Genomic DNA, 25,057 nt, shown 5'->3' with positions numbered 1-25,057 from the left:
ACATCAACACCTGAGGATCAGTCTTGGAGTTGAGGTCAAAGAGAGGCTGTTCCAAGCTTTGGAACTCTTTCTTGCCAAAATGGCACCTGCTTCAAATAGTTGAAAGAACTATTACAGGGTATTATGTAAACTTCTTTCCTAATTAGCATCATATCTTTTCAACCCAGTGACTACTTCAAACCTAAAATTCAAAATTAGAAACAGAAATAAAAATTCTTTGTTAAGGGCAGATGATGCACCAAACACTTTACTAGATGTTTTATATACTTAATATCATTTAATTCACCCAACAGGATGCTCAGAAGTGGTTTTTTCCCACTTGACAGAAAAAATACATTGAGTCTCAGAAAGTTAAAGCACCTGCCACAAACCATGTCATATGTAGGAGGAGAACCCAGAGTGAAACCCAGGAGTTCCATAACTCCAAATCCTGTGCTCATAACCATGCTATGCATTTGTTCCTATCGGGACTCACCTGGACAGGAAGGTTTGTATCAGGTCAGAGATGGGAGAACAAACCTTGAACAGGGCTGATAACAAAGAAGGCTTCATGCTATGGGGGTGTTGTCAGGCAGGCTTGATCAATGCCTAGAACTAGACCCTTCCCATGGCCACTCCAGACCAGTAGGGAACACTGTAAAGACAGTAGATCACCGCAGCTCTCCACAATTGCCTACTCAATGCCAAGAAAGATGATTTTAAAAAGGCAGGGAACCCCAACAGTACTGTAAATGCCCAGTTATCCCCTAGGATAATTTTCTTTCCTTTTTTTTTAAGACAGTCTCTCTCTGTTATCCTTACCTAGAGTGCAGTAGAATCATCAAATGACTCACTGCAACCTCAAATTCCTGGACTCAAGCAATCGTCCTGCCTCAGCTTTCCAGATACATAGACTACAGGTGTGTGCCACCATGCCTGGCTAATTTTTTCTATTTTTTGTAAAGATGGGATCTCACTCTTGCTCCAGCTAGTCTCAGACTCCTGAACTCAAATGATCCTTCCAACTTAGTGCAAAGATTATAGCCATGAGCCACATGCCCAGCCTCTCTGGGGTAATTTATAACCCACTAGTTCTCTTCATTGAAGAAGTCAAACTCAGAAAGCTATACACTATATACATACATATATACACATATATATTGTGTACATATATATATATATATATACATATATACACACACACAATTCCATGTCCATGACATTCTAGAAAAAGCAAAAATATTTAATATATGTATGGAAAACAAATTGGTAGTGGCACGAGGCTGGAGGGTGGGGGTAGATTTTGACTACAAAAGGGTACAAGAGTACTTTTTAGGGATGATGAAATGTTTTATTTTATAATTATGATACCCTTTACATGACTATCCATTTGTCAAAATGCATTGAATTATACACTTAAAATTGGTAAATTTTACCACCTGTAAATATGCCTTGTGTAATTTATATTTGTAATTTGGTTTTATGTTTATATGTGTAATTTATTATACAAATATATATGTAAAATGTTATACATATATATGTATATAAATTTCAAACAGGCACTAGCTGGTAAATCTTGAACTAAAATTTCCATTGCATGACTGCCTTGCAGTAAACCCAGGAGCCTGAACCCCTCAGCCGTTCAACCTTCCCAGCAGAGAGATTTCCTGCTGGCAGCCACTGCAAGCTGATAATACCCCATGTCCAGTGGGAAGGAAGTTCAGAAGTGAATTTTTTCAGGCAAATGCTTCTGTAGCAGTTCAAACAAGAAGCTGATTGCTGGGGTTACCTTGGCTCCCTGCCTCCTCTCCTGAATCTTCAGAGGTCATACTGTGTACTTGGTGGAAACAATCATCTGGAAAATTGCCTGGAGCCAGATTAAATACAACATCCCTGTTTTTAACTTATATTTCACATGACATACTTGTCTTTATCTTCATATCTTGTTGCACTTTGAAGACCATACCTGTCTCTACACTCAGCTCTGAAAAAAGATAGGGGAAAAAAGATAGGGACAAAAATACAAAATAATTATAGCTGCCACCTGGCTCAAAAATTTCAGTAAGACTAACTACATTAGCCTCATCTATCTGTCCTTCCAATTTTAGGTCATTTATCCCCTATTCATTTTCTTGAGTAAAGGTATTTCTCTTCCTTCTATGGCCACATAGCCCCTTCACTTTCTGCCCAAGACCTCCTCTCTGGGGGAGATCCAGAGGCTTCTGACCCAATAGCTCAACTGGAAAGAGAACACAAGCCACATAAATGTAGCCCAGCTTTGGAAATAATCAGATCAGTCATGCAAATTAATAGTACATAAGGTCATATCCCAAAAGATTATAGGGCAGTCTTGTACAATAAAAGCTGCCAAAAAGAATTGATTTTAAAGAGAAAGGAAAACTAAAGAGCCAACCTGACTCTAGACTCTTTTAAAAGTTATTTATATTATCTGCCATTAGGAATGTGATCTCCCAGACACTGGTGTTTGAGTGGAACTTTACAGCAAGATGTGGGCTACTCTGTTCCCTTTTACCAGGTTTTCCTTTTAATTAGAAAGTAAATAAAACAAGACACGACCTTTTTTTCAAGGCACATTCTAATCATTTATTAAAAAGGGAGAAGTAAAGCAGTTCAGGAGCCAATCTTACAGACTAGGACTTACATCAAGGGAACATAGATCAGTTTGGGATGATAAAGCCATACAAAAGCCCAGAAGCGCACATCCCGGCGAGGTTCTCAACTACTGCACTGACTTACTAGATGTAGGTGGCTTTTCTAGGCTTAAACAAAGACAAAAATTATGAAGAACCATTGATATGACATAATACAAGTCTCACATATGCGCCAAGGCCCTTAATGCATCTCCAGAAACTTGGTATCACTTTCTCACTGCCATCTGATTTGTCTTAGAGTCTTAGAGTCATACATAGCAATTCATGGTGAGATAAGAGCAAATGAATTTTTTTTATGTCTGTTCCATAGAAAACTAGTTAATTATGTTTTTAGACAAACAATAGAAAGAGAGTTAAGGGGAGTTGGTTGGTAAGTCTGATTCTAATCTTCCGAGCTACCTTTGGAATGAAGTTATAAGGTAGAGTGTCCTGTGGACTCTTTCAAAGGTGGAAATGAAAGAAAAGAAAAATCCGATGCCTCATCTGCAGATCCTTCTGAGATGTATCTGCAGTGCACAACTTAATGAATAAAAGGGCCTTTCTCCTGACAGCTCAGAGCACTTTCCAGACATAATGTAAGCATGCCAAATTTACTTATGTGCTACATATAAAGCATCATTCCAGGGGCTGGTGAGAAAAAACAAGTTGGAGATTTGGTCCCTCGAGGAACTCCGGGTATTAATCTGCCTAATTAAACCCTAGATTCCTTCCAGCATGGAAGAAGTTGCAGGGCTTTGCAACTGAAGAGCTGTTGTTAATCAATCTCTCCCGTGCAAAGAATGCTCAGAAGCTATACTTAGCTCTCTTTAAATTCCTTAATTTCCAGATGTCACGTTACTGTAGGCTTCTTTAAACCCACAGTATCCCTAAGACCTCTGATAATTCCACCCTGGAAAGACCTTATTTTATGTGGAAAATGCATCCCAAGAGGCAGATGACTCCCATGTGAACTCATCAAATCAGCGCAAACATCCTCAGTCTCTAGCACGGTCGCACCATACCTGAATATTGCTATGAAACAAACACTTTTAGATTTCCCTGCAGATACCTAAATACATTGACAAGACTATTTTTATCAACAAACATTTTACCTCTCTTTCAGCCCACCACCTAAACAGCTTACTGAGGTCGCTGCCGGAAGATAACATCATAGTTCAGAAGGTAACCATCATTATAGACAAAAAGTTTCTGGTCAAAAGGGTGATAGTTAATGCTCTGCACTTTTTCCTGCATCTTATGCATTATAATGTTTAGCTTGCCCTCTTTCCCTGTGCTTGTGTCATAGTAGTAAAATATCTCTTCTGTTCTGGTGTTCAGAATACGGGTGGCATACAGAACCCCACATACCATGAAGGCATTAGAAACAGATGGCTTATACTGCGTGGTATGCCAAGTGTTTATCACCTCCAGTGTGGTGTCATTGAGTTTACTAATCACCATGTTACCAGAGCTGGCTTCGGTTGCATAAATCACCCACAGCCCATTCTCATCCACAGCAAAGTCAAAATCTTGCCAAGCAACATCAGCATATGAGAAACGGTTATTAAAGGCAGCATCGGGGAGAGTTCTGGTTAACACCACCTTGTTGGTGGTCAGGTCGATTTTGACAATGTCACGGGTGTTCTGCCAGTTGACATACATGCTATTGTTGTAAACCGCCGTACCACCACCTTGGCCATAAGTGATCCGATTTTCTCGAGGTTTTGTGTACAACAGCAAGTCATCCAGAGTGTTGTAGAGTCTGTAATATTCCAATATTCTCCCATCTGTATTCAGGGGCGCTACCCAATACAGCCCATTGTCTGGATGTTCAGGAGAGTAATCCCGGCCCCACGCACCATACTTATAAGAAAATCCTCTCCAGTTGAGCTGCACCACATTCGGTTTGCTGATGTTTACCACACCTCCGTTACCACAGCTCCCTATGGGAATAAGAAAATAAAAGGGCTTTCTTAGAGAAAACAAATGACGGGGTACACATAGTTTAATATCTTAAGAACCAAAGGAATTCATAAATATTTTGTTCCTGTAGAACAAATGACAGCAGTGGTTCTGACGCGGAAGAGCCAAAACCTCTACTGTCAACTCTACAGAGAACGGCCTCTGCCTCCATGGATGGGCCTTCAATCTGGAAAATGGGGATAATGAAACTGCCAAGAACCGTATGCAGAAAGTTTGAAGGCCCAGAGAGAGGAAAGGGGCCTTGGTAGACTCAATATATTTTCTGCTATCAGAAAGCATTTTGCAAACACTACCTTATTTCGTTTTTCTTACAGAGAAATCAAGAAAGCAAGATAATTCCAGAATCCTGCCCTATTTCCATAAGTCCTACTATTCACCAAGGTTAGGCCCCAGGAGAATTGTGGTGAAGAAGATTGTCCAGAGGAAGTCTTCACGTCCTAACTCATTCTACCCTTTCCCAGGACCCCAAGTGCACATCCAGTCCAGGTACCAACTTTGCTGGCAGCTATTCTCAGCAGAGGAAGTTTAAATACAGTATTTTATAGATAGAGAAAGATGGCCCTATCATGGTGGTGATGTTTGAGCAGCATTGCCCAGGGCACAGCTCATCACATAAATCACACAGCGACCATCCTGCTGCAGAGTTACAAGGTGAGGCCCACTGTTCATAACCCGTATGCGGCAGGGCCATAGCATGACAGGCAAGTATTTCATCCTTCCCATTCTGACACTGTCATTGTCACAATGTGTATAATCAAGTGTGACCAGATCCACTGTTCCACTGACTCTCTATTCCCTGAAACTCATTGGGGAAATGACTCAGGCCGGGCAATGGGCCCTTCACATTGCACTACCTCTGAAATGCCTGCCAACTCAAAGCGTTTATGAGCTATAAAAAAAAATAAAATTCTGCCAGTATTTTCATAATAACTATCCAAAGAGTGAACACATATTTTTCTGGGATTTTAATAAATACTATTTTAAAAACTGGTGAAATAGTCTATTGAATGACAAAGAAAATCCAACTTCCAGTACATGTGGGGTCATTTTCCCCCATGCTTCTTAGAGCAGAGCAGGTGAGACGAGGAAGGAGCTCCACCTGAATTGTTAGATTTGGCATCAAATGCTTGGTGGGAATCAAGGAGCCATGGAGGACACACAAGGTGAGCTGGAGCCAAAAGCAGAGCTCCAAAGGATTGCCTGAGATTTGCACTATGTGGGCTAAGGGGTGGGAAGGGCAGATCCTTAGTCTCTGAGTCTCCGTTGTGTCCATCAGGGAACGACCTATTCTTTTTCTTGCTAAACATTTCCTCTCTCCACCCTCCTCACTCAAGGACTGCTCGAAGGTGAAACCATTACTAGAAATTCTGTTTTTATTTTTCCAATCTGCTAGGGCTTTTCGGTCCCAGAATTAAATACGCGCTCCTTAAATGCTCTCATAAATCGGCAGTTGGTGAGAAAGCCAGCCAACCATACAACAGGTAGAGAAATGAAACCACTCTGTACCCAACCTCAAATAATTTTGCATATCATTAAGCAGAACACAGTCGCGGGTTTATTTTAATAATGCATGTGCCATTTCATAAATAAAAAAGCAACGTGTGTGCAGCCAGGAGACTGCTCTCCACTGAAGAAATAATAAATAAAATTATAAATTATTATTTCTTCTACTAAAAGTGATCTCTCAGATGAATGCTTGTTTGCTTTTGTTTATGAAACAATGCATGAATTATTAAAATAAAGTTAGCAGTGTGTTCAGTTTAATGATAACAAAAACTGTTCCAGTTTCCATATGCTACAAACCGGATCTTCCAGCTCAAATATCTTTCGGAAAACGTATTTATTCAACTACACGTCACTCTGAGGAAAGTCACTTTTCCCTTCCCTTCTGATTGGAAGACTTAGGGATTGTTTGCTTGAGTCTTGCGTTCCTAGACAGAAAATAGCCAAACAACAGCAAAAAAAAAACTAAGGAAAATATATGATGCATATAACTTAGTCAAGCATTTCCATGAGGTTAAAAATAAACATCTGCCTTTAGATGTAAGAATCTTTAAATATGAAGGAACTAAAATAAACTTCTCAAAACTTACTATCACTACTACTATTACTATTAGGCTAATAGTACTATTACTATTATTATTACTACTAATAATAATAATGGCTCATCATTTCATAAATTGGCCAGAAAATTAAAACTGTACCCAGTATAAATATTGAAATTGTATGACACCAATCCATCACCTCCCAACCACTCCAAAACACACTTCTGTTTGTGATCCTCCCTTTATCCTCTATCCCCTTTGGGCCATTTTAGGGGCCCTGTCTATGGTTGAAAGGAAGCAAAAATGTGACAAGAACTCAGCATCAGTGCCAGTACTACAGATGTGGCCACAACAGTGGCAGATCAGAGGAAAGGTTGGGGCAGATTTCCCTGACTCTTGACAGCAAAGTAAAACCTGACAGCCAGCCCAGGACCCACCGATCCTTAGGGTCCCCACCCCCACCCCACGTTCACTAGTTTCTCCCTACCCTCCCTTCTCTCATGCCCCTACCCCAGCCCCTTCCTTCATTCAAGGTCTTAGGGACACTTCATTCCCTTCCTACCAGGTCCCCATCCCAGAACCTGGACAACAATCCATTCCCCCGCCATGATCCAAGACTTGAGGAAGACCAGTGAATCATTTTGCATTTTCTGGTGGAACAGGACATAGCACAGAACCGTCACAAGCAAGAATACCCTTTTACTACTCCACAGGCAAAGAAGCAAAAATACTTCTGTGTTAATCAGGTGGGAGAGTTGCTGGAACTTCCTCCTAACTCCAGAAATCACAAGTGCACCTCTCTGGAATGGAACCTGGTTTGGGGAAATTATCACCACACGGATTCTGATTCAAATCCTGACTCCAATACTTAACTACGTATCCCTCAGCAAGTTACTTAATCTTCTAAGCCTCAGTTTCTTCACGTTAAAAGAAAAACAGTAATCCCTGCTCTGCAGGAAGGATATGGAGAAGACATGGAAGTCTGTAAATGGTCACTGTCGTCATTGTAATCACATCGAGTTACAACTGGAGGATCACATGACTGTCTCCTTTCCTGGATAGTGGTTTCCAGAGGTTTCTTTACCCATTCTGGTAACCCCAGTACCCAAAAAAGGGCCGCCACCCAATGGTACCAAATGATGTTTGTGGAATAAAGAAACGAAAGATTAATTAAATAACCTAACTCCAGCTTAACCTTATTTATAAAGCACTAGTCCTCCACCCTGCTACATATTTGGTTTATTCAAAAGCCTGGTTTCTGCTCTGCAGAACATAATACAAGGAACCCTCTACACAAATGGAGCCTTGGTTGGCAATCTCTTCATCACCCAGTTCATTAGATAGTGCCGTGGTATTCTGCAAATACTCAAGGAAGCCATCATAGTGAGACTTTAAAATATTCTGCCTTGGCTTTTTAAACATATCATGATTAGTAGCATTTTTTAAAAGCCAATAATTATGTGCCTGCAGAGGAAAATTAATCCTGGATCTATTAATGCACTCTCTCACCTGGGCAACTGAACTTGTTTGAGCCAAGAGGAGAATATGATTGACTAGTAAGAATTAGGCAATTAAAATGATCATAATTATAAAATGATTAAGACTAAATTGACTGTGAAGCATTGGATATATTCTACTCAACGCCCTGGTCCTCTCTAAGCCCGGGATTTTAGCACTTCCCTCCACGTCTTTCACACCCCATTCAGTCACCAGATACAGACTGAGCACCTACTGTGTACCAGCACAGAGCCTCACATTCCCAAGCAAAATAATGATCAACCGCTAAGCATTCCCATCACATTTGAGTCGATACGCAGTTAGCTTTAGAGGAAAAACAGAGAAAGACTGAAGTTTTGAGGGGAACAAAAAAGGTAATGAGTAGAAGGCCAATTATTTTATATTAGAAAGTTCTATCAAATGAAGCAGCAAAAAGCAAATATAAAGCATCTTTTATTTAAACCTGAAATACCTGTTCTTATTCTAAGTTCAAGCTGACCACAGGCTGAGCAAACTGTGGCTACAAGCGAGGGGGCCCAGAAAGAACCAAATTACTTCAGAGCTGAGACTCATATGTTCGTCTTTTTTTGTTCTGGGCAACTCTGCAGTGAAAAAAGCAGACAGGCCGGATTTTAAAGTCCCATAATGGTGAGTAACTTTAATTAAAGTCTCCACAGGCTCACAACTTTGTGGTGCCTGGGGATTTTCCAATTCTGCATTATCAACCAATCCAAACAGAAAGAGAGCAAGTGAAAGAAATTGATTTAAAAACATGACCAAAAGTCAGTTTAATATAAACATCATAAATATAATATGAACAAAGCTGGCAGAGATCCAGGTGGCTTGGCAGGGATTCAGGTACAGCCAAGGTTGTGGGAAAGTGAGGGGAAATCTGGGTCCAATTTGTTTAAACAACACAGCTAGGCTGGGAGGGATCACAAAAGCCTAAGTGTGAGGGCCTTGGGGAAAGTTCTGGAAAAAAAATTTTCAAAAATAATCCACCAGACTCACTCACTTTCCTCCCTAGATACTAAGCAGTGCATTTCCCACTCCACCCCACCCCCGACCCCACAGTCATCTGTGGGTTTCTGCCACCCACCACTGTAGGTCCTGCGCTGGCCCTTGCATGTCAGTTTCAGCCCTGTCACTAACGACCTCGGGAAAAGTAGCATCCTGGCCACCCAAGGCCCTCCTCTGAGACATGCTGGGACTGCTCATACATGGCCCTGAATGTTGATTTAATTACCTGCTCTGAAATGTCCTCATTCTACGGGATACATAGACAATTGTGTCAGACAAATCTCTTCCATGAGGAAGATTTTCTTGGGGTGGGGGTTGTTCAGGTTTTATCAGGAGTTGTCACAGCTTCCTCTCCTGCCTCAGTGAGCCCCCGGGGCCCAGCACATTTCCTGCATCCATCTAGACCACTGATCCCAGGCCAAAGGGAGTCTTAATTACAGAGCACAGACACTATCTTTGCCCTAAACCTCTTCACATGCCGTCCCCAGCCTAGAGGGAGGGAAAGGAGTCCCCGGAGCATGAACAAGAGGCCATATCTGATTGAAGCCTCAAAGAAACCAGCTGCGTGGATAAGGATCCAGAAATGCACATTCTAAAAGGAAACAGGAGTGAGGATTGGAATTAATTAAAATGAAAAGGCTGTATGATTTGATGAAAAGATACAGTTCTCATTCAGACCGAGATGCTCAGGACCTGCAGGAAAAAGGTCCCCATGACCTCAATGTCTCTAAAGGATGGGCTGAACCCCGCGGTTCACCTGGGGGATCTGGCCCTGTTTTGTTCACAGCAAGGTTTTCACTTTAATTATCATCATTACTAATAATATCTATTGCCAGTGTGTGAGTGCCGAACATTCAGCTCTGGGCATCCAAGAATTAGTTCCTATGGCAACTCTGCAAAGCAGGAACTATTATTCTCCCATTTCACAAATGAAACAATTAAGGATCTTTTTCCTTCAGCTGACTAGCCAGGAAAGCTTTGGGATGGTAAAGCTATGTGTGCCCTTCAATCCTGCAAACCACCCATTCCTGGGTATGCTTAGAGATCACCACCTCCATGCTATACTTAACCCTCAAGAAGGGACTCACTGGAAAGGGAGATGCCAAGCCCTACCCTCCAAAAGCTCCCCGTCCTAGAAGGATGGCAAGATACACCCACAAAGACCACGATAAGTAAGGGCCATTCCTTCCATCCTTACTGAATCCCAGGGAAGAGCAAAGGAAAGCTTAAAAAGGAAGAAAGAAAGAGAGAAGGGGAGAGTATTCACAGCATAAAGCCACTCCTCAGATAAGTGAGCCAATCGGCCCTTATAATCCACAGGAAGGAGGATGCCACCATGGATTCCAGAGCCTTTCCCCCAGGGCCTCCTTCACCATGGAGATTTTTTTCCTGCTGGTACATGCAAAGGGAATACACAGTAACTTGTAGGTTTTGTTTAAATCAACTCATCCTCTGTGTTCCTCTGTAAGCCCCAGAATAACACAGTATGCAGGACTACATGGCTGAGAGGGGATTTCAGTGTGGAGGTGTCCACTCCGATCGTTAAGAATCCCATCTTGCTTGCTTCACTACTGCAATCCCAAATCCCTTCCTCACCTTACTCACGGCTCCTTAAGGGGCCTGGCTCAAATGGTAAAAACACAGCACGCTTACCCAGAGGGGGCGGAAGGGTGTTGGCAGGTGGGCTTTCATGGTTGGAGTCCTCACACTCCTTCAGCTTCTTCTTCAGAGCCACTATCTCTCGGCGAATGGCAAGGACATTGTTTTTGTCTAGTGTCTCGAGGTTCTCTACCAGGAGAGTCATATTCCTTATCTAAGGAAATAAAAATTCAGAGTGACTTTATAATAATGTGCAATTTCTTTCATAAACATTCCAGGGCTGAATTTGTCGTTTAGTGAAACGTAGCTAGAGAATACACCAGAGATTCTTCTGAATGGTTTCATTTGGAAGAATACATTTTACGGTTTAGCTTGAACGCCTGTCAGATCTCAGGCAGATGTGTGTGACAAGAAGAAAATGGCAAAGATTTTAACAGCTTTAATAATAGAGCACGGGCTCATTCTAAGCATCCACAAATGTCCATTAAAGTTCATTTCTAATAACCTTCTCCTCTAAACTCGTGTTTACTCGTGTTGTGGTATAATTAAGTTTCTAATGAATGGTGAGAGCCAGAGAAAACTTAAATTCCAAAATATGTAACCAGAATTCTCAATTAGCCCATGTCATGACTGTGCTAGTAAATTCCTGTTTATATGAATTACCCAACCATAACATTAATGTGATGGTCTTTATCCAGAGATCTTAAAAGGCTTCACTAAAACATACTCACAAGAAATCTCTTAAAGGGGGGTTGCCAGTATGTGGAGAAGCATTTCAAGAGGGATAAAGGATTAGATGATGATTCAAAAGAAGAAACAGAAAAAAGTGGAGAGGGGAGAAAAACAGACCTTTTGCAATTAGGTAAATTGTGGATTGCTAGTCCCATGAGGATAAATTCAGAGCAGATAAGTCCCATGAGGATAAATTCAGAGCAGATAAGTCCCATGAGGATAAATTCAGAGCAGATACCTGATATAGCTTGGCCATGGACACTTCAAGTTCATGTCACCTCATCTCCTCCTTTCTTTTCTATTTTTTTTTTGAGGGGGGGCCAGGGCTGGGTTTGAACCCACCACCTTGGGCATATGGGGCCAGCGCCCTACTCCTTTAAGCCACAGGTGCTGCCCTCCATCTCCTCCTTTCTAGAGAAGTTTAAAGTCCATTTGGTTCTGGGACAGGATTCTGACTGTTAGCTGACACCTGCTTCTAAGTAATTTACTATTCAAAGACATGCATCCATCCAAAACAGAATATGGAAAGTGTCATGTGGCCACAAGAGAATACAGAATTAGAAGTTGGAAGACAGAGAATCACATCCCAGTCCTAGCACTTGCTTAAGGTCACTATAGAGAACTTATTATTAATTTACTAAGAAGTGAGTTCCCTCCTTACCTCCTCTTCCAGCTGGTTAACAATATCTGAGCTTCCAACAAAATTCTTCTTCAGTTGAATGACCAGTTCCCCCATCTCCTTCACTTCTATCTTAATCAGCTCAAAGTCCAGGACAGTGTAAGAAAAGAGACCCTTCTCCATGATCTCGATTCGGACAGTTAGGTTTGAGAATTTCTTCTCGAACACACCAAGTAATTGGACATATTCCTTCACCTGAAAGGGAATCAAAAAGTTCAAGTCAATTCCCAGAGTAATAATCACCTTGCTTTACTCCAGCCCTTGAGGACTATTTGATTCCTGACAATCTTTGGGTTTTTTGGTAAAGAACGGGATCAAAAATATATTTAACTAGATTTTTAAAATCTATCCAAATACAAGCTAAAAAGAACTTATTACTATGCTTGGAGGGAGGTGGATTTTGCACTTACCTAGACTAAAAATAATATTTTTTCAGAATCATTATGTGCCAGTATATTTTTTAATTTCCATTTTAATGTTTGAAGACATCCACTACCCAAACTAAACTGGTTTGAATCAGAGTTTCTTGCTGTCCCTCCTCCCTTCAATGTACATACTCTATATCTGGGTTTCTCATCCCTAGCAATTGGCATGTGGGGCTGGGTTGTTATTTCTTGTGGGGGCTGTGCTGTGGGTTGTAGGATATTAACCAGAATCCCTGGCCTCTAGATGAAAGTGACAACCCAAAACATCTCTAAACATTACTAAATGTTCCCTGGGGACAGAATCATCACTGCCACCATCGCTGTCCCTCCATTTAGAACTAGTGCTCTAGATCTAAGCATTTTCTAGAAGAAGGAGAAATGCACTAATTAGGAGTCCTCCTTTGATGGCCATATGCAATGAGTTTTGAGCCCCTCTGCCTTTTACAAAGTGGCATGAAGCCCTAACCCACTACACAGCGTTTGAGTGGATGTGCACTGAGAAGTGCACATTTCATTAAGTGCTCCCACGTTTATTCCAAGAACTGATTATTGCAATCAGACCTTTAAATTACACATTTGTTGCATATATTTGAATGTCTGATCATTAAGTTAAAATACTTCCAAAAATTCCCTTGGTGGCTTAGTGTATAATTGGAATCTCCAAATGGATATTTTAATAAACACAGTTGGTGGTTCTTTCTGTATCTGATCGCTAAAGGAAATGTCATGGCTTTTTCAAGGACCTGCTCATTAAAAGTTGCTGGTTTTACACTCTTTTGAAAAATTTGAATACAAGGGATACTTTCCCCCAAACTACAACTAATGCCAAGTAGCTGATCCCGGTGCTGGGTGAATTCAGAGACAGATGTTGGCCTCTAATCCTTCTAATACCAAAGGTGGACCTAACTTCTGTCATTTTAGCCCTTCCACTTAACCCTACTGTGCAAATTAGAGCAGACTTAGAGGCCACAGCCCTAAAGGGCTAGGGCTTCAGGCAAAGAGGATTTTAATGAAAGTTGAAAATGCAGCCCTTGGCACTGCTAGTATATCTCCTCCAGCAACTGAGGCTCGGTGCCATCAGATGTACCATCACTCGGAGTCTGAGGAGGCTGGTGACATTTGGGTGGATGGGAGGATTAAAACAAATATCCAGTTGCCCCTCAGGATCCCATGGGAACTGGTTCTAGGAACACCCCTCCCTCACCATGGATACCCAAATCCACAGAGGCTCAAGTCCCTTATATAAAAAGGCGTGGTCTTTGCATGTAACCTGAGCTCATCCTCCTGTGAGATCATCTCTAGATCCCTTATGATGTCTAATATAATGTAAATGTTGTGTAAATAGGTGTTATACTGTATTTTGTTATTTGTATCTTTTTATTGTATTTTTTTTTTTTGAGACAGAGTCTCAAGCTGTCACTCTTATAGAGCACTATGGTGTCATAGCTCACAGCAACCTCCAACTCTCCAGCTCAAGCGATCCTCTTCAGTTTTTCTATTTTTAGTAGAGACAGGGTCTCACTTTTGCTCAGGCTCGTCTGGAACTCATGAGCTCAGGCAATTCACCTGGGTTGGCCTCCCAGATTGCTAGGATTACAGGCATGAGCCACTGTGCCCAGCCTTGTTGTGTTATTTTTATTGGGCTTTCTGTGTGAAAATTTTCAGCCTGAGGTTGGTTGAATCCTGTAAGACGCAGAACCCAAGGATATGGAGGGCTGACAATATATAAAACCTAACAAGTCCTCCTCTAAAGTACACATAGATACAAGGTGGCCAGGTTTCAATTTCTAAAATATCAGGCATAGAACTTTGCCTACAATAAAAATAAATAAATAAAGTGCCAATCCATTGCAGAAATGGAAGTCTGAGAACGGAATATGCTTGCTGGCATTTGGCCTTGCCAGCTCTTGGAACAAATGAAACACCCTCAGCTTTCCTGGAACATTTTGGTGGCACCTCGCAGCTGTTGTTCTACAAAAGTAAGTGATTCAACTGTCATCCCTACAAAATAAAATGTGGCTCTCCCAGATTCTTACAGAAAACCAAAGCATAATCTAGAATTTGCAACTTATGGGCATGTGTGGTGTGCTTACCCTGGTTCAGCCTCAAAATGAAGAGTCCCTGAAGATCTCTGTGGGGGGAAATGTTGAGGTTCCTTCAGCTGACATTGAAAGGGAGCTTGGGAAAACCGGAATCGCCCATGGAGTTATAGAAAGCAGGAGAGAATTTGAGGGTGGGCCAGAAAGATATCACAGGGTATGCTTTACTAGTCTTAGCCAATTATTAGTCTAAACCTTTCCCATGGATTAGATGCATGGATCTGTGTCATTGAGTCAGTGAGGACAATTCTGAGAACAAGCCAGCTCTTCCTGGAGGGGTGGTCTCAGCAGGGGCAGCCCTGCTCGCCCGGGACGTGTCTATCACTTAGGGCTCTAGGTGCATCCCTCCTCCCTCCCTCTTGTAAAAAATGCTGTCATTCCCCACAAAAAGGCATTTTAATCAATGGTAGGCCACATATACAACTGTGCTCCCATAAGATTATAAAAACCTTTTTTTACTGTAGCTGTCTATGTTTTAGAGACACACAGATACACAAATACCACTGTGTAATTGTTGCCTGCAATATTCAGTACAGTAGCAAGCTGTACAGGTGAGTAGCCAAGGGGCAGTAGTCTATCCCACAGAGCTGTATGGTACCCACCTAGGTGTGTGTGAGTACACTGTGAACTACGATATTCACATAGCAACAAAATCAGCTAATATGCATTTCTCAGAATGCCTCCCACCCCACCCAACTGTTTAAGTGACGTATGACTGTATTTAGATTTAGAGCAGTAATTCTAAATGGAGCTTGGGGTGGAGGTGATTTTTTTTCCCACATGGAACATTCAGCAATGCTTAAAGACGTTTTTGTTCATCACAGCTTAGGGGTGTGTGGGTGCTGGCTGCATACAGAAGCCAGGACTACTGCTAAACATTCAAGCAAGAACATGGGTCTAGCCCCGAGGGAAGACATTCCAGGATTGACATCTTTACCTTGAAGCTCCCCATTACTTCAAGTTTAAGTGTTAGAAGACTCATCTATGTTTGCTTTTATTTATTATATGAAAAAATCAAATTGATATAAAGAAAGGTAAATTATTTTTTTTTGTTGTTGTTTTTTTTAATTTCAGGTTAATGTGAGGGTACAAACAAATAAGTGACAATGTTTGCATTTGGTAGAGTCCCTCTTATAGTTGTGTCCCACACCCAGGAGGTGTGCCATATACCCTTACATTGTGCCCAGAAAGTGGAAGCACACCACTCTCCCTTCCTTCTCTCCTCTCTCCCCTCCCATTCCCCATCCCCTCCACTTGAATTCACATGAGTTTTTCTCCTCTGTGGGCATGAATTAGATCATCTATTGGCTTCATGTTAGTATTGAGTACATTGGATTTTTGCTTTTCCATTCTTGTGATACTTTCCTAAGAATTCACTTCAACTCCATCCAAGGTTAATACAAAGGATGTAAAGACCCCATCTTTTAATGGCCGAATAGTATTCCATGGTATGCATATACCATCTGTGTTAATCCATTCCTGGGTTGGTGAGCATTTACTCTGTTTCCACATCTTAGTGATTGTAAATAAACGTTTGCTTTTAAACCACCAGCCTAACATTCAAAGCTTCCATTTTATTTCGTTTGTATGCACTCACTATGTAATAGATGAAGAATAAAGTTTCTCTGGGGGTTTGTTTTGCAGTAGTTGTTATTGTTTCTCATAACAAATGCCCTCTTGTAATAAATAAGAATGTAGTGCAGTGGGCTATTAAGCTAAAGAATTAGTCTGTTTCTGCCAGTCCCTCAAAACCTGCGATCACAATTTTGGGCAGATAATTTGAAATAAGTAAATTTACTTTGCAACATGTTATTATTTTCACTATTTCTTTTAAATGTAACATATAAAGTACTTCGGAGCTAGAAAGCCTGGGCTCAAATATAATTTCAGCACTTCATGGGCCAATCACTTCATTTCTCTAAACCTTGGTTTCCAATAAATTAGGAGTGATGATATTGGGCTCATAAGATTATTATAAAGATTAAAGATAATGATCATTAAAGGCCTAGCTAATGGAGACCCAATAGATGACAGAAATTAACAGAGAAACAGTGATTTCAGTGTTTTGCAAGTTGACCTTTTAATTTACTATATGTCACTGCACAAACATTACTCAATCAATGTTGTTTATTTATGGGTGTCCTTAATGTCTCCAAGGCTACTTCAACCTTCTCATGCATGAGGATCTATTAGCAAAAGTGTCATATTAAATAACTTGCCCCAAAGAACAAGCCTTCGGAGAAAGAGGAAATCCTTTGCTGCCTTTCGTGCTGTACCCTTCCTAAGCGTAGTCACAAGAGGATGTATCATAAACAACAGAAAAGTATAAAATGCTTTCAGCATGTTATGCAGAGGCAGCTCCCTATCTTCTGAGGGTACTGGCAGAGAATGAATCAATGCAAAGCAGTCAAAAACCTTTTCTACTGGCCTGCCCTAAATGGGCATTCTCCCAGGCCCCTAGATAAATGATGATTTCCAAGGCAACCGAGGAACAGCTATAATAATTCACCTGGAAATTCAAAAGCCTTCAGTTAAAGAGATAACTTTGGATCTGAAGGCATTACTGACCTATTGCATCTTTGGAGTCTTCCCAGGAAGATGATGACAGGAAAGAGAGCTGGGATGATGCTGAAGACTGAAATTCCCAACATGGCTTAACCAGCTGAGAGAGGGATGACCGTGAGCAAGTCTCTTTACCTTTTCTGAACCTCAGTTTTTCCATCCCTCAAATGGGCAGGAGACTACCCAGCCTATCTGCCTCCCAGGGTTACCTGAGAGGAGACAAGAACTGAAAGCATTCAGAAAAGCACAAAGGGAAGCTGCTACCATTACTGTTGTTGTTACCACCTGCTGCACCAGGTTGATTGTGTGAATCCCAGCTGACAAGTACATTTTTTTCCTCAGGTGTCAATCATAAATTTTTTTAGGACTAGATACTGACACTTTCGGGACTAAAACTTTTCCCCCTTACTCTACATGTCTTCCCTGCCAATTATTAGCAAAGCAGATGCTACCTGCCCCTTCACAGGATCAGAATTAAATGTCCCATATTCACAAGCCTAGCAAGCCACATACTCTCCCTGGAGCAGCATGAGGTTTCAAACTGCCCTTCACACTGCTGCTAGCAAAGTCGACATGCAAATCAGCAGCTTCCACTATTTCAAAGCAAATGACTCTAACTGAAAAGATCTTTACCTAGGATTTTCCTCTACTTGTTATGTTTTTATGCATAACTTCTTATCTGTACTTGATTATGCTGGAATAAGGCTATGAATATTAATGGTTAGAATTTATAATTTAGTGCTGTGCCTTTTCTGCTGATTAATTCAAGGACATTTTATTTCTTAAGAAGCTAGGTTCTTGGAGTAGTCAAACACATTTTCCTGGGCACTCATTTAAACTTAGAATATTTATCTACCAATTCAGGTTGAAAGTAGGGTCTCAGCCTCACCATAATTTTTGTCTTAAAGGATAACTATGCTGAATGTGCAGGTGGCTGAGCTCAAATTTCTCAGGAAAACTTACTTTGAATCTTGTAGTAAAGCCAGAGCTCCTTGCAAATTAATGGAGTTATGCTAAATAATGCATAATGTGATTATAGCCTAGGTTGGACTTCACCTGTGCAGAACATAACAGCATCTTCTAATTGATTTTTAACTTGGCTAAAAAGGTGGAAGGGGTCAAAACTGGAATGCCAAGTCACATTCTTGCTCAGAGAAAGGCAACTTTTAGGATAACTTCCTTGGGCTGGAGAAAAGTGGTAATCAGAGGGTTTATGTCAGAGTTTTTACCAGGGCTGATTGAAATTCCCAAGGAAGCCTTCGATTTGGGTCTAATGTTGGACACCTTTAATGTAATGTTCCTGCTGAGACATAGAGAATTATCAGCAAGGAAGAGATGGGGAGACAGAAGGAATGGAGCAAATTGTAATAATTAAACAAGAGGGAGAGAGGGTAGGAGTTTGAGAAGAAGAAAGTTGGGGGGAGTCGTAGGGGAGGAAGATGGAAAAAAAAAAAGGAGCAGTCATCTAAAGGTGAGAGAAACCCCAAAAGAGTTCAAAATAAAAGAATTAAGAAGGAAAGGAAAAGAGAGCTCAGCAGGTGGACCAGGGATGGGAAAACTGAGGCTCATAAAGATAAAGAAGTCTGTTTGTTTCCCTTGAAGCAAAAGGAATAAGGAACGGAGTAAGAATCGAAGCAAAGTTAAAACAGGAGGGAGGTGGAATAGAACTGAAGAGGGTGGAAGAGAGGAAAGAAAAGAAATCCAAGCTGGAAGGGAAGACCTAGACCAAAAGAAAGAAAAAACAGCAAAACAAAATAAAAATTGCAGGTTGGGGCATGCAGGGAGAGCTCTGAGCTTTTTTCCAACTACAATACTCCAGTGAGTTTTTATCTACGGCATGAGTAATCTTGACCCCATTTTCTTCCTGTGCTCTCGTTTTCCCTCCTATAAAGAACTCCATAGGTGAACTATAAAATAAATGCTAAGATCTCCATAGGATACAAATGTGCCGTCTTCGATATAGGGAAGAACGGTTACTCACAAAAATCCTAAGTTTAAAAAAAAAAAAAAATTCGTGTTTTGTTTGTTCTTATCAAACTATTGCTTCAAAAGAAAAACACTTACTTTAGAAAGCTCTTCTTCAAACTTCTTGGACAGAGCATGAGCCTGGAATTCCAAGGTTTCCACTCTGTCCACGGGAAAGGTAGTGTCTGGCAGGGAAAGGGAGCACTGGCAGGTCCCATCGCCATCCACGGAGCCCGTGAAATTGGAAAATGGCTGTAAATAATAATAAGTTGAACATCAGTAATAGGCTGGAAACTGAGCTTTTTGGCAACTGGAGAGACAGAAATTGGCTTGTCAAAAGAGTACTTAGAGGCAAGCGAGTGGAGTCCAACTCATAATGAATAGAATCACGCAAACAAGCTAAGATCGCCGTGTTTTCACAGGTGTAACCACAGACAGCGTTGAGCCATCTCTCCACCTGCTGGACTAAACCCCCATGTCAGTAGCCTTTACCAAACGGAAGATTCTTCATTCTTGAGGAGTCTTGAAGGAAATTATCACTGCCTTTATGCAAGAGAAGGGAAATAAAGAAGCAATGAGAGTTCAAAGTTTGAATTTCAATCCCAGCCCTCACTAGATGTGAAACCTCCTTCGGTCTGTTCCCTCATCTGTGGAATAGAGATAACCTTCTCCCCAGGGCTGTCCTTAGTAAAGTGAGCCAAGTCCCTGGCACAAGGCAGGCGAGCCCTTTCTCTAAATGTCACTTTCTCTTTCCTTGATTATTACTCATTTTCTTTTCCTTACCTCCCCCCCAACCCCAATCCAATTCCTCCCATTCGGAATGAGATAACCATGAAGGATGTGGGTACAGTGAAAATACACAATGTGAATTCGTATCCTCTCTTCACCCGGGAAACTCTAAAATTAACATCCTTCAAAATCAAACAAACCAGTCATTTATGAGTAACTGAATGGTGTGTCTGTTTCAACGTTTCATGTACATTTTTTTAAATAAAAGTTTTCCAGCTTACCACTTGCAGAAAAGTCATTTTAAAATATCTGATGCTTCTTTAAGATATTCAGGCTCACACTTCAGCATGGCTGCATATTTTTAAATGACAGGCTTGAAAGATCCTATTTTTCTTTTGTCCCCTTTGAACTTCCCCAAGGGGATCCCAGCACGATTAACATTTTTTTATTACTACTATTGCCTTTCGGAGTGACTCTTGGCAGCTGACTGGCTGTGCCTTTTAATGATCTCATCTGAGCACCAACCCAAAGCTCACCTGTGGAACATCAGCCTGAAGGGACTTTTTATGAAACTACTAAAGAGAGAGCAATGGTTTTCAGAGTTTGAAGAGACTCAGGGCCCTGTCTCTCAGAGCTCAGGTCAGCTGGCTGCCACTGAGCTGTGTGCATTCCGTGCTTTTGATGTCCACTCGTTGGGCCTAGACACTTCTATAATCAAGACCTATTTTATTAGTGATCTCTCAGCCAATGAAGTCTTTTGCAACTAACTTGTTTTCTTAATTTAAGGTGAGTGGGGTAAAAAATATATATGCCTTTATTCAAAAGCCTCTTTACGTATGCAGTCAAAATTCTTGACATTGGTCTCAATTTTCTTTCCCAATCACATCCCCACACTTGCAGGAATTGGGGTATATGGAGGTGAGACAAGCAGGTTCATGCTAAACATGGGGGTAGGGGCTAGGGGGTTGATGGGAAAGGGTCTTTTCCAGGGATGAATAAAAACTGGACAATATGCATCAGGAGCCTGTCAGAGAGACCAGCTTCCCTTGAAACCAGCTCTTTTTCTTTCTCCAAAGATAGAAAGCTTCCAGCCCAACCATGTCATGGCTTTTTCAGGGAGAACCAACTTATCATGGACTGTTGAAGAAATACCTTATTATAATAACGATCTAGAAAAAAAATCTTGCATTGCATTTTGACAAGAGGAGGTTAATTAGCTGCACAAGACAAGGTTGGACCATTCTCAGAGTTCTCTAAAAAGCTCTGCCAACTCAAGAAACAGTGGATAACATCAAACAGTCTCTAGACAGTCAACCAGAACCCACTATCTAACAACTTTTAGTTCTGAAGTTCACCTGAAAGACAGGCAAATAATTATGAGCCCTGCTGACAGCCATTCCATCGGTTTCTATTGAATATCTCTGTCTCAATGCTAGGGACTCCTCGGCTTCCACCCTGCTTATCATCAGCCCAGTGTGCTCAGCTGACATCAAAATGGTCCATAAGTTTGATCAGTGTCTCCCATTAGAGGTATTTCTGCTTCTCACATTCAAAGACAATGAAGCTAATGGTGATGAGTCTCTCTCCGCAGTGAATAGTCAAACTCCATGTGAGCATAACATGGGGAATAGGAGGCAGATGAGTGCGTGTCCCCTGGCCTTTGGAAGGATGTGCGATCCCCTCGTGTAGGGCAAACAGGACCCTGCAGACCCCACAGACACCCTTTACAGGCGGTTCTCATGCAGCATGTGCTCAGCTAACGTTCATTATGTCTCTAGTATGCTGAGCTCTGACATTAGGGAGATGATTAAGACCCACTTGCTGCCCAGGAGTCAAGCCCACCATCATTATGAAGGTTCTAGTGGTTTTTTTTCAACCAGCCCAGTAGCCTGATGACAAAAGCATATGAAACTGTGGTTTTGATTATGCCAGGTGCCGTGTACAGTGGAGCATTGAGCCCTTACCTCATCTGGGAACTGAGGACCCTATAGCATTCCCACCTTTGGAGGATGATACCTGAGGTGGGAGCATGCTCTGAGCGCTTGCAGCAGAAGGTGCTACTCACGTTTGTGAGTTAAGGTTACAGTCGTCTCTGATTACCAGCCAAGTCTAAGTGCCGACAAAGATTCAAGCCATAAAATAATGGAACTCAACATTCTCAGAGGACGGAAGATGATACTTGGAATTTGCTCAATGACAGTTATAAAAGGGCTTTCCACCACTTTCCAAAGAGTTCATCAAGCTGACAACCAGCCCCCAAAAATTAGCTTATAGATGAATTGACTCTTACTCCACTATTAAGAATAAAAGTTGGAGTTGTAATACTGACTCACCAGAGAGGGATAAGTAGTGAGGGAAGACATTAAAATCTAAGTACAGTTGAACTACCATTTCTTATCTACTTTTAAATATTTGTCTCTTTATCAATAAGCATTTTGGATTTCTCTATTTCTTGACCTATAATTTATGTTCTATTATTTCAGCTTATAATCTTATCCAAATGCTGGTTTCAGACTGTGATGATGCTTTATAATAAATTATTATTAATCTCACTCAAAAAAAATTGCTAACCAATTCTGTTCATCCCCAGAAATCCAGAAATCATTTAGTATCCTGGAATAAAATTATGCATCTGATTTCTGGCTACAAAGATTTGTTGTGCATATTAATGATTCCCAAACCTTTCTTCTTTAAAAATAAGCAATTTTCATCTATACTCCCTGGAAATATAGAAGTCTGAATATAGAGAGATGGTGATGAAAATGGGTATCTAATTCTCAGCTACATAACTTGCTAGTGACTTTAACCCAGTGACTTTACCCAGCTAAGCCTCAGTTTTCACATCTCTAAAATGGGACTGTTAATTTTACCTGTGTCTTAGTTAAGGTTAAATAAGATAATATGTGTACTTAAACTAGTCCTGGCATTTATTCAACACACAGTAGATATCATTGCTCTTCTTTCTATTAAAATATTTGTTAATTGCCACATTTTTATTGATGGTGAAAATGAAAACCAACAAAAGCCTTTTCCTCCCCTTCCCCCATTCCCCCTTCCATTCAGACATGCTCATGTAAGCAGCTACCTGACCTAAGAATAAAGATCCTAAAGTGCAGGATTAAGATGTGAAGACTTTGCCACCCCAGGTCACACCTTAGCAAGGATAGCCTAGGAGATTTTACACAGTGGGACTCCTGCAGAAAGACCTACAGGTGAAGCAAGTAACTGCTTCTTGCCCCCCACACTCTCACCGCTGCCAAGCCTATTCCCACTGTTTTAAAGGAGGTCCAAGGAAGACATCCCCCAGGGACTGGGCTCACCAGCCTTTCTCTGTATTAGCCTAGCTGGACCAGTCCCTATGCAGTACATGACTCTTTGATTTTGTTTGTGTGTTGCTGCTGTTGTTTAGAGCTGAAAATAGCCCTGAAGATTCCCTGTAAAGAACATTAAAAATAGTTAACACTCCCCTGGGGAAATGTTCACTTCCCTAAAAACCAATAAGTCCTCTCCTTATTTCTGACACCCATCTCCTTTACAAACTAGGCCAAGAGATACTGTCAGGGCCCCAGCAGGCGCACCCCAGCTCTCTCTCACTGCCTTGAGGGCCACTGTTCACAGGGTCCCTGCTGGGAAGCAAACCAGTTGGACAAACTGTCCCAGAGCTGCTAGTAGCAGAGCCCCTTCCCTGATTCCCTATCCCCGGCTGCAGATTAGAATCACCTGGGGAGAGGTTTTTAAAAATATCTAATTTTTACACAAAGAAATGATAAACGCCTGAGAAGATAGATACCCCAGTTATTCTGATTTGATTATTATTACACATGGTAAGCCTGTATCAAAACATCACCTATCCCCCGTACAAATGTACAACTATTACATACTCATAATAATTCAAAGTTTTAAAAATTATTTAGGTCTGACTTTGAAGAAATAGAGAGCCCAGGCATCTGTACTTTTAGAGTACCCCTCACTGTCCTTTCTAACGTGCAGCCAGGTTTGAGAACCTCTTTAAAACATAGATTCTTTCCCCAAAGTCCCCCAGCTGGAGCAATGAGATGTCGTTTCTCCTACTAACAATTTAATTATTTTACTCAGGTTTTAATTCATTTCCATGGCACCTATGATCAACAAAAGGAGTCGTAAATCTTATAGAGTGCCCAGACCTAGCTGTCCATGAAATTATAGGCAGGTCCCCCAAAAATGAGAGGAAAGGAATGAACACAGCTCACTCGGACCCTGGGGCCTCCTCACCTTGGACAGGGGCGCTTTGCTGCCCAAAGGGCTGGAGTCAAAGTTGGAGCTGAAGTCCAGGAAGGAACTGGAGCTAGAGGTGGGGACCAGGGCTTCCAAATCCCTTGAATCCTCTGACTCCCCTGCAGCCTGGCCAAAGAGAAGCAGAAGGAGCAGGAGAAAGGGGTGGCCTGGCCTCATCTTGTCCTCTTGGCAGGAGCCACTGGCTCTGCACCGAGCCCAGGGGCTTCTTATAGTGCCTGGTGGGGATTTCACCATGGCCAGCATGTCGGGAAAGAGGAAGTGGCCAGGGAACATTTGACTCACCCAGGAGGTCGGGGCTCCCGGGAACCTGAGTCACTGTCCACACCTTGTCACTTGTCCACAGCTTTGAGAGCTGTCCCTGGATCCAGGTAGCTCCTGTCAAATATTAACTCAAATGGGTTTTTTAAAGGCCAGTGTCTGGTTTCCAACTTGGTAGGGGAATCAGAGTCATTTTCATGGATGACAGAGTTTGGAGGCACCAGAGAAGCCACAGACTTCAGTCCTTCGCCTAGAATCTGGCTCTAGTTGTTCTCTCTCATTTTGCCGAATGCTACTTTCCAGACAAAGTCAAGAAACTCTCCTTAGAGGCTGAGAGTGTCCCTGGGGAGTGTCTGCAGTTTCCCTTTTCAATTCCTAGTGCCTCTGACCTGGGCCTTGCTGTGTCTGCTTATAGAGAAAGTTCTGTCAGCAACCCCACTCTGAAGGAAAGACCTGCCAAAAAGGCAGGGCTCTGCGCTGTCCAGCACTACTGTCCATTTGATGTAGGGGGAGGAAAAAGCCAGACAAACAGGCCCTCAGATGACCCAGCAGCCACACT

At 41.7% G+C, this 25,057-nt stretch overlaps 1 protein-coding gene across 1 annotated transcript; it reads right to left on the bottom strand.

Moving 5' to 3' along the window:
- Positions 1 to 2,581: 2,581 nt before the first annotated feature.
- Positions 2,582 to 24,396, bottom strand: OLFM4 (olfactomedin 4). The gene is made up of 5 exons (XM_003790167.2): positions 24,217 to 24,396; positions 19,336 to 19,488; positions 12,168 to 12,380; positions 10,829 to 10,988; positions 2,582 to 4,573 (listed from the first exon to the last, which is right to left on the bottom strand). The coding sequence occupies exons 1-5, from the start codon at positions 24,394 to 24,396 to the stop codon at positions 3,771 to 3,773; spliced, it is 1,509 nt and encodes a 502-aa protein (XP_003790215.1). The 3' UTR covers positions 2,582 to 3,770.
- Positions 24,397 to 25,057: the final 661 nt, after the last annotated feature.

This window comes from Otolemur garnettii, unplaced genomic scaffold (assembly GCF_000181295.1).
Source record: "Otolemur garnettii isolate 467f Iridium unplaced genomic scaffold, OtoGar3 scaffold00040, whole genome shotgun sequence".
NCBI lineage: Eukaryota > Metazoa > Chordata > Mammalia > Primates > Galagidae > Otolemur > Otolemur garnettii.
The sequence above is the reverse complement of the archived record's forward strand: the minus strand, read 5'-3'. Positions and strand labels throughout refer to the sequence as shown.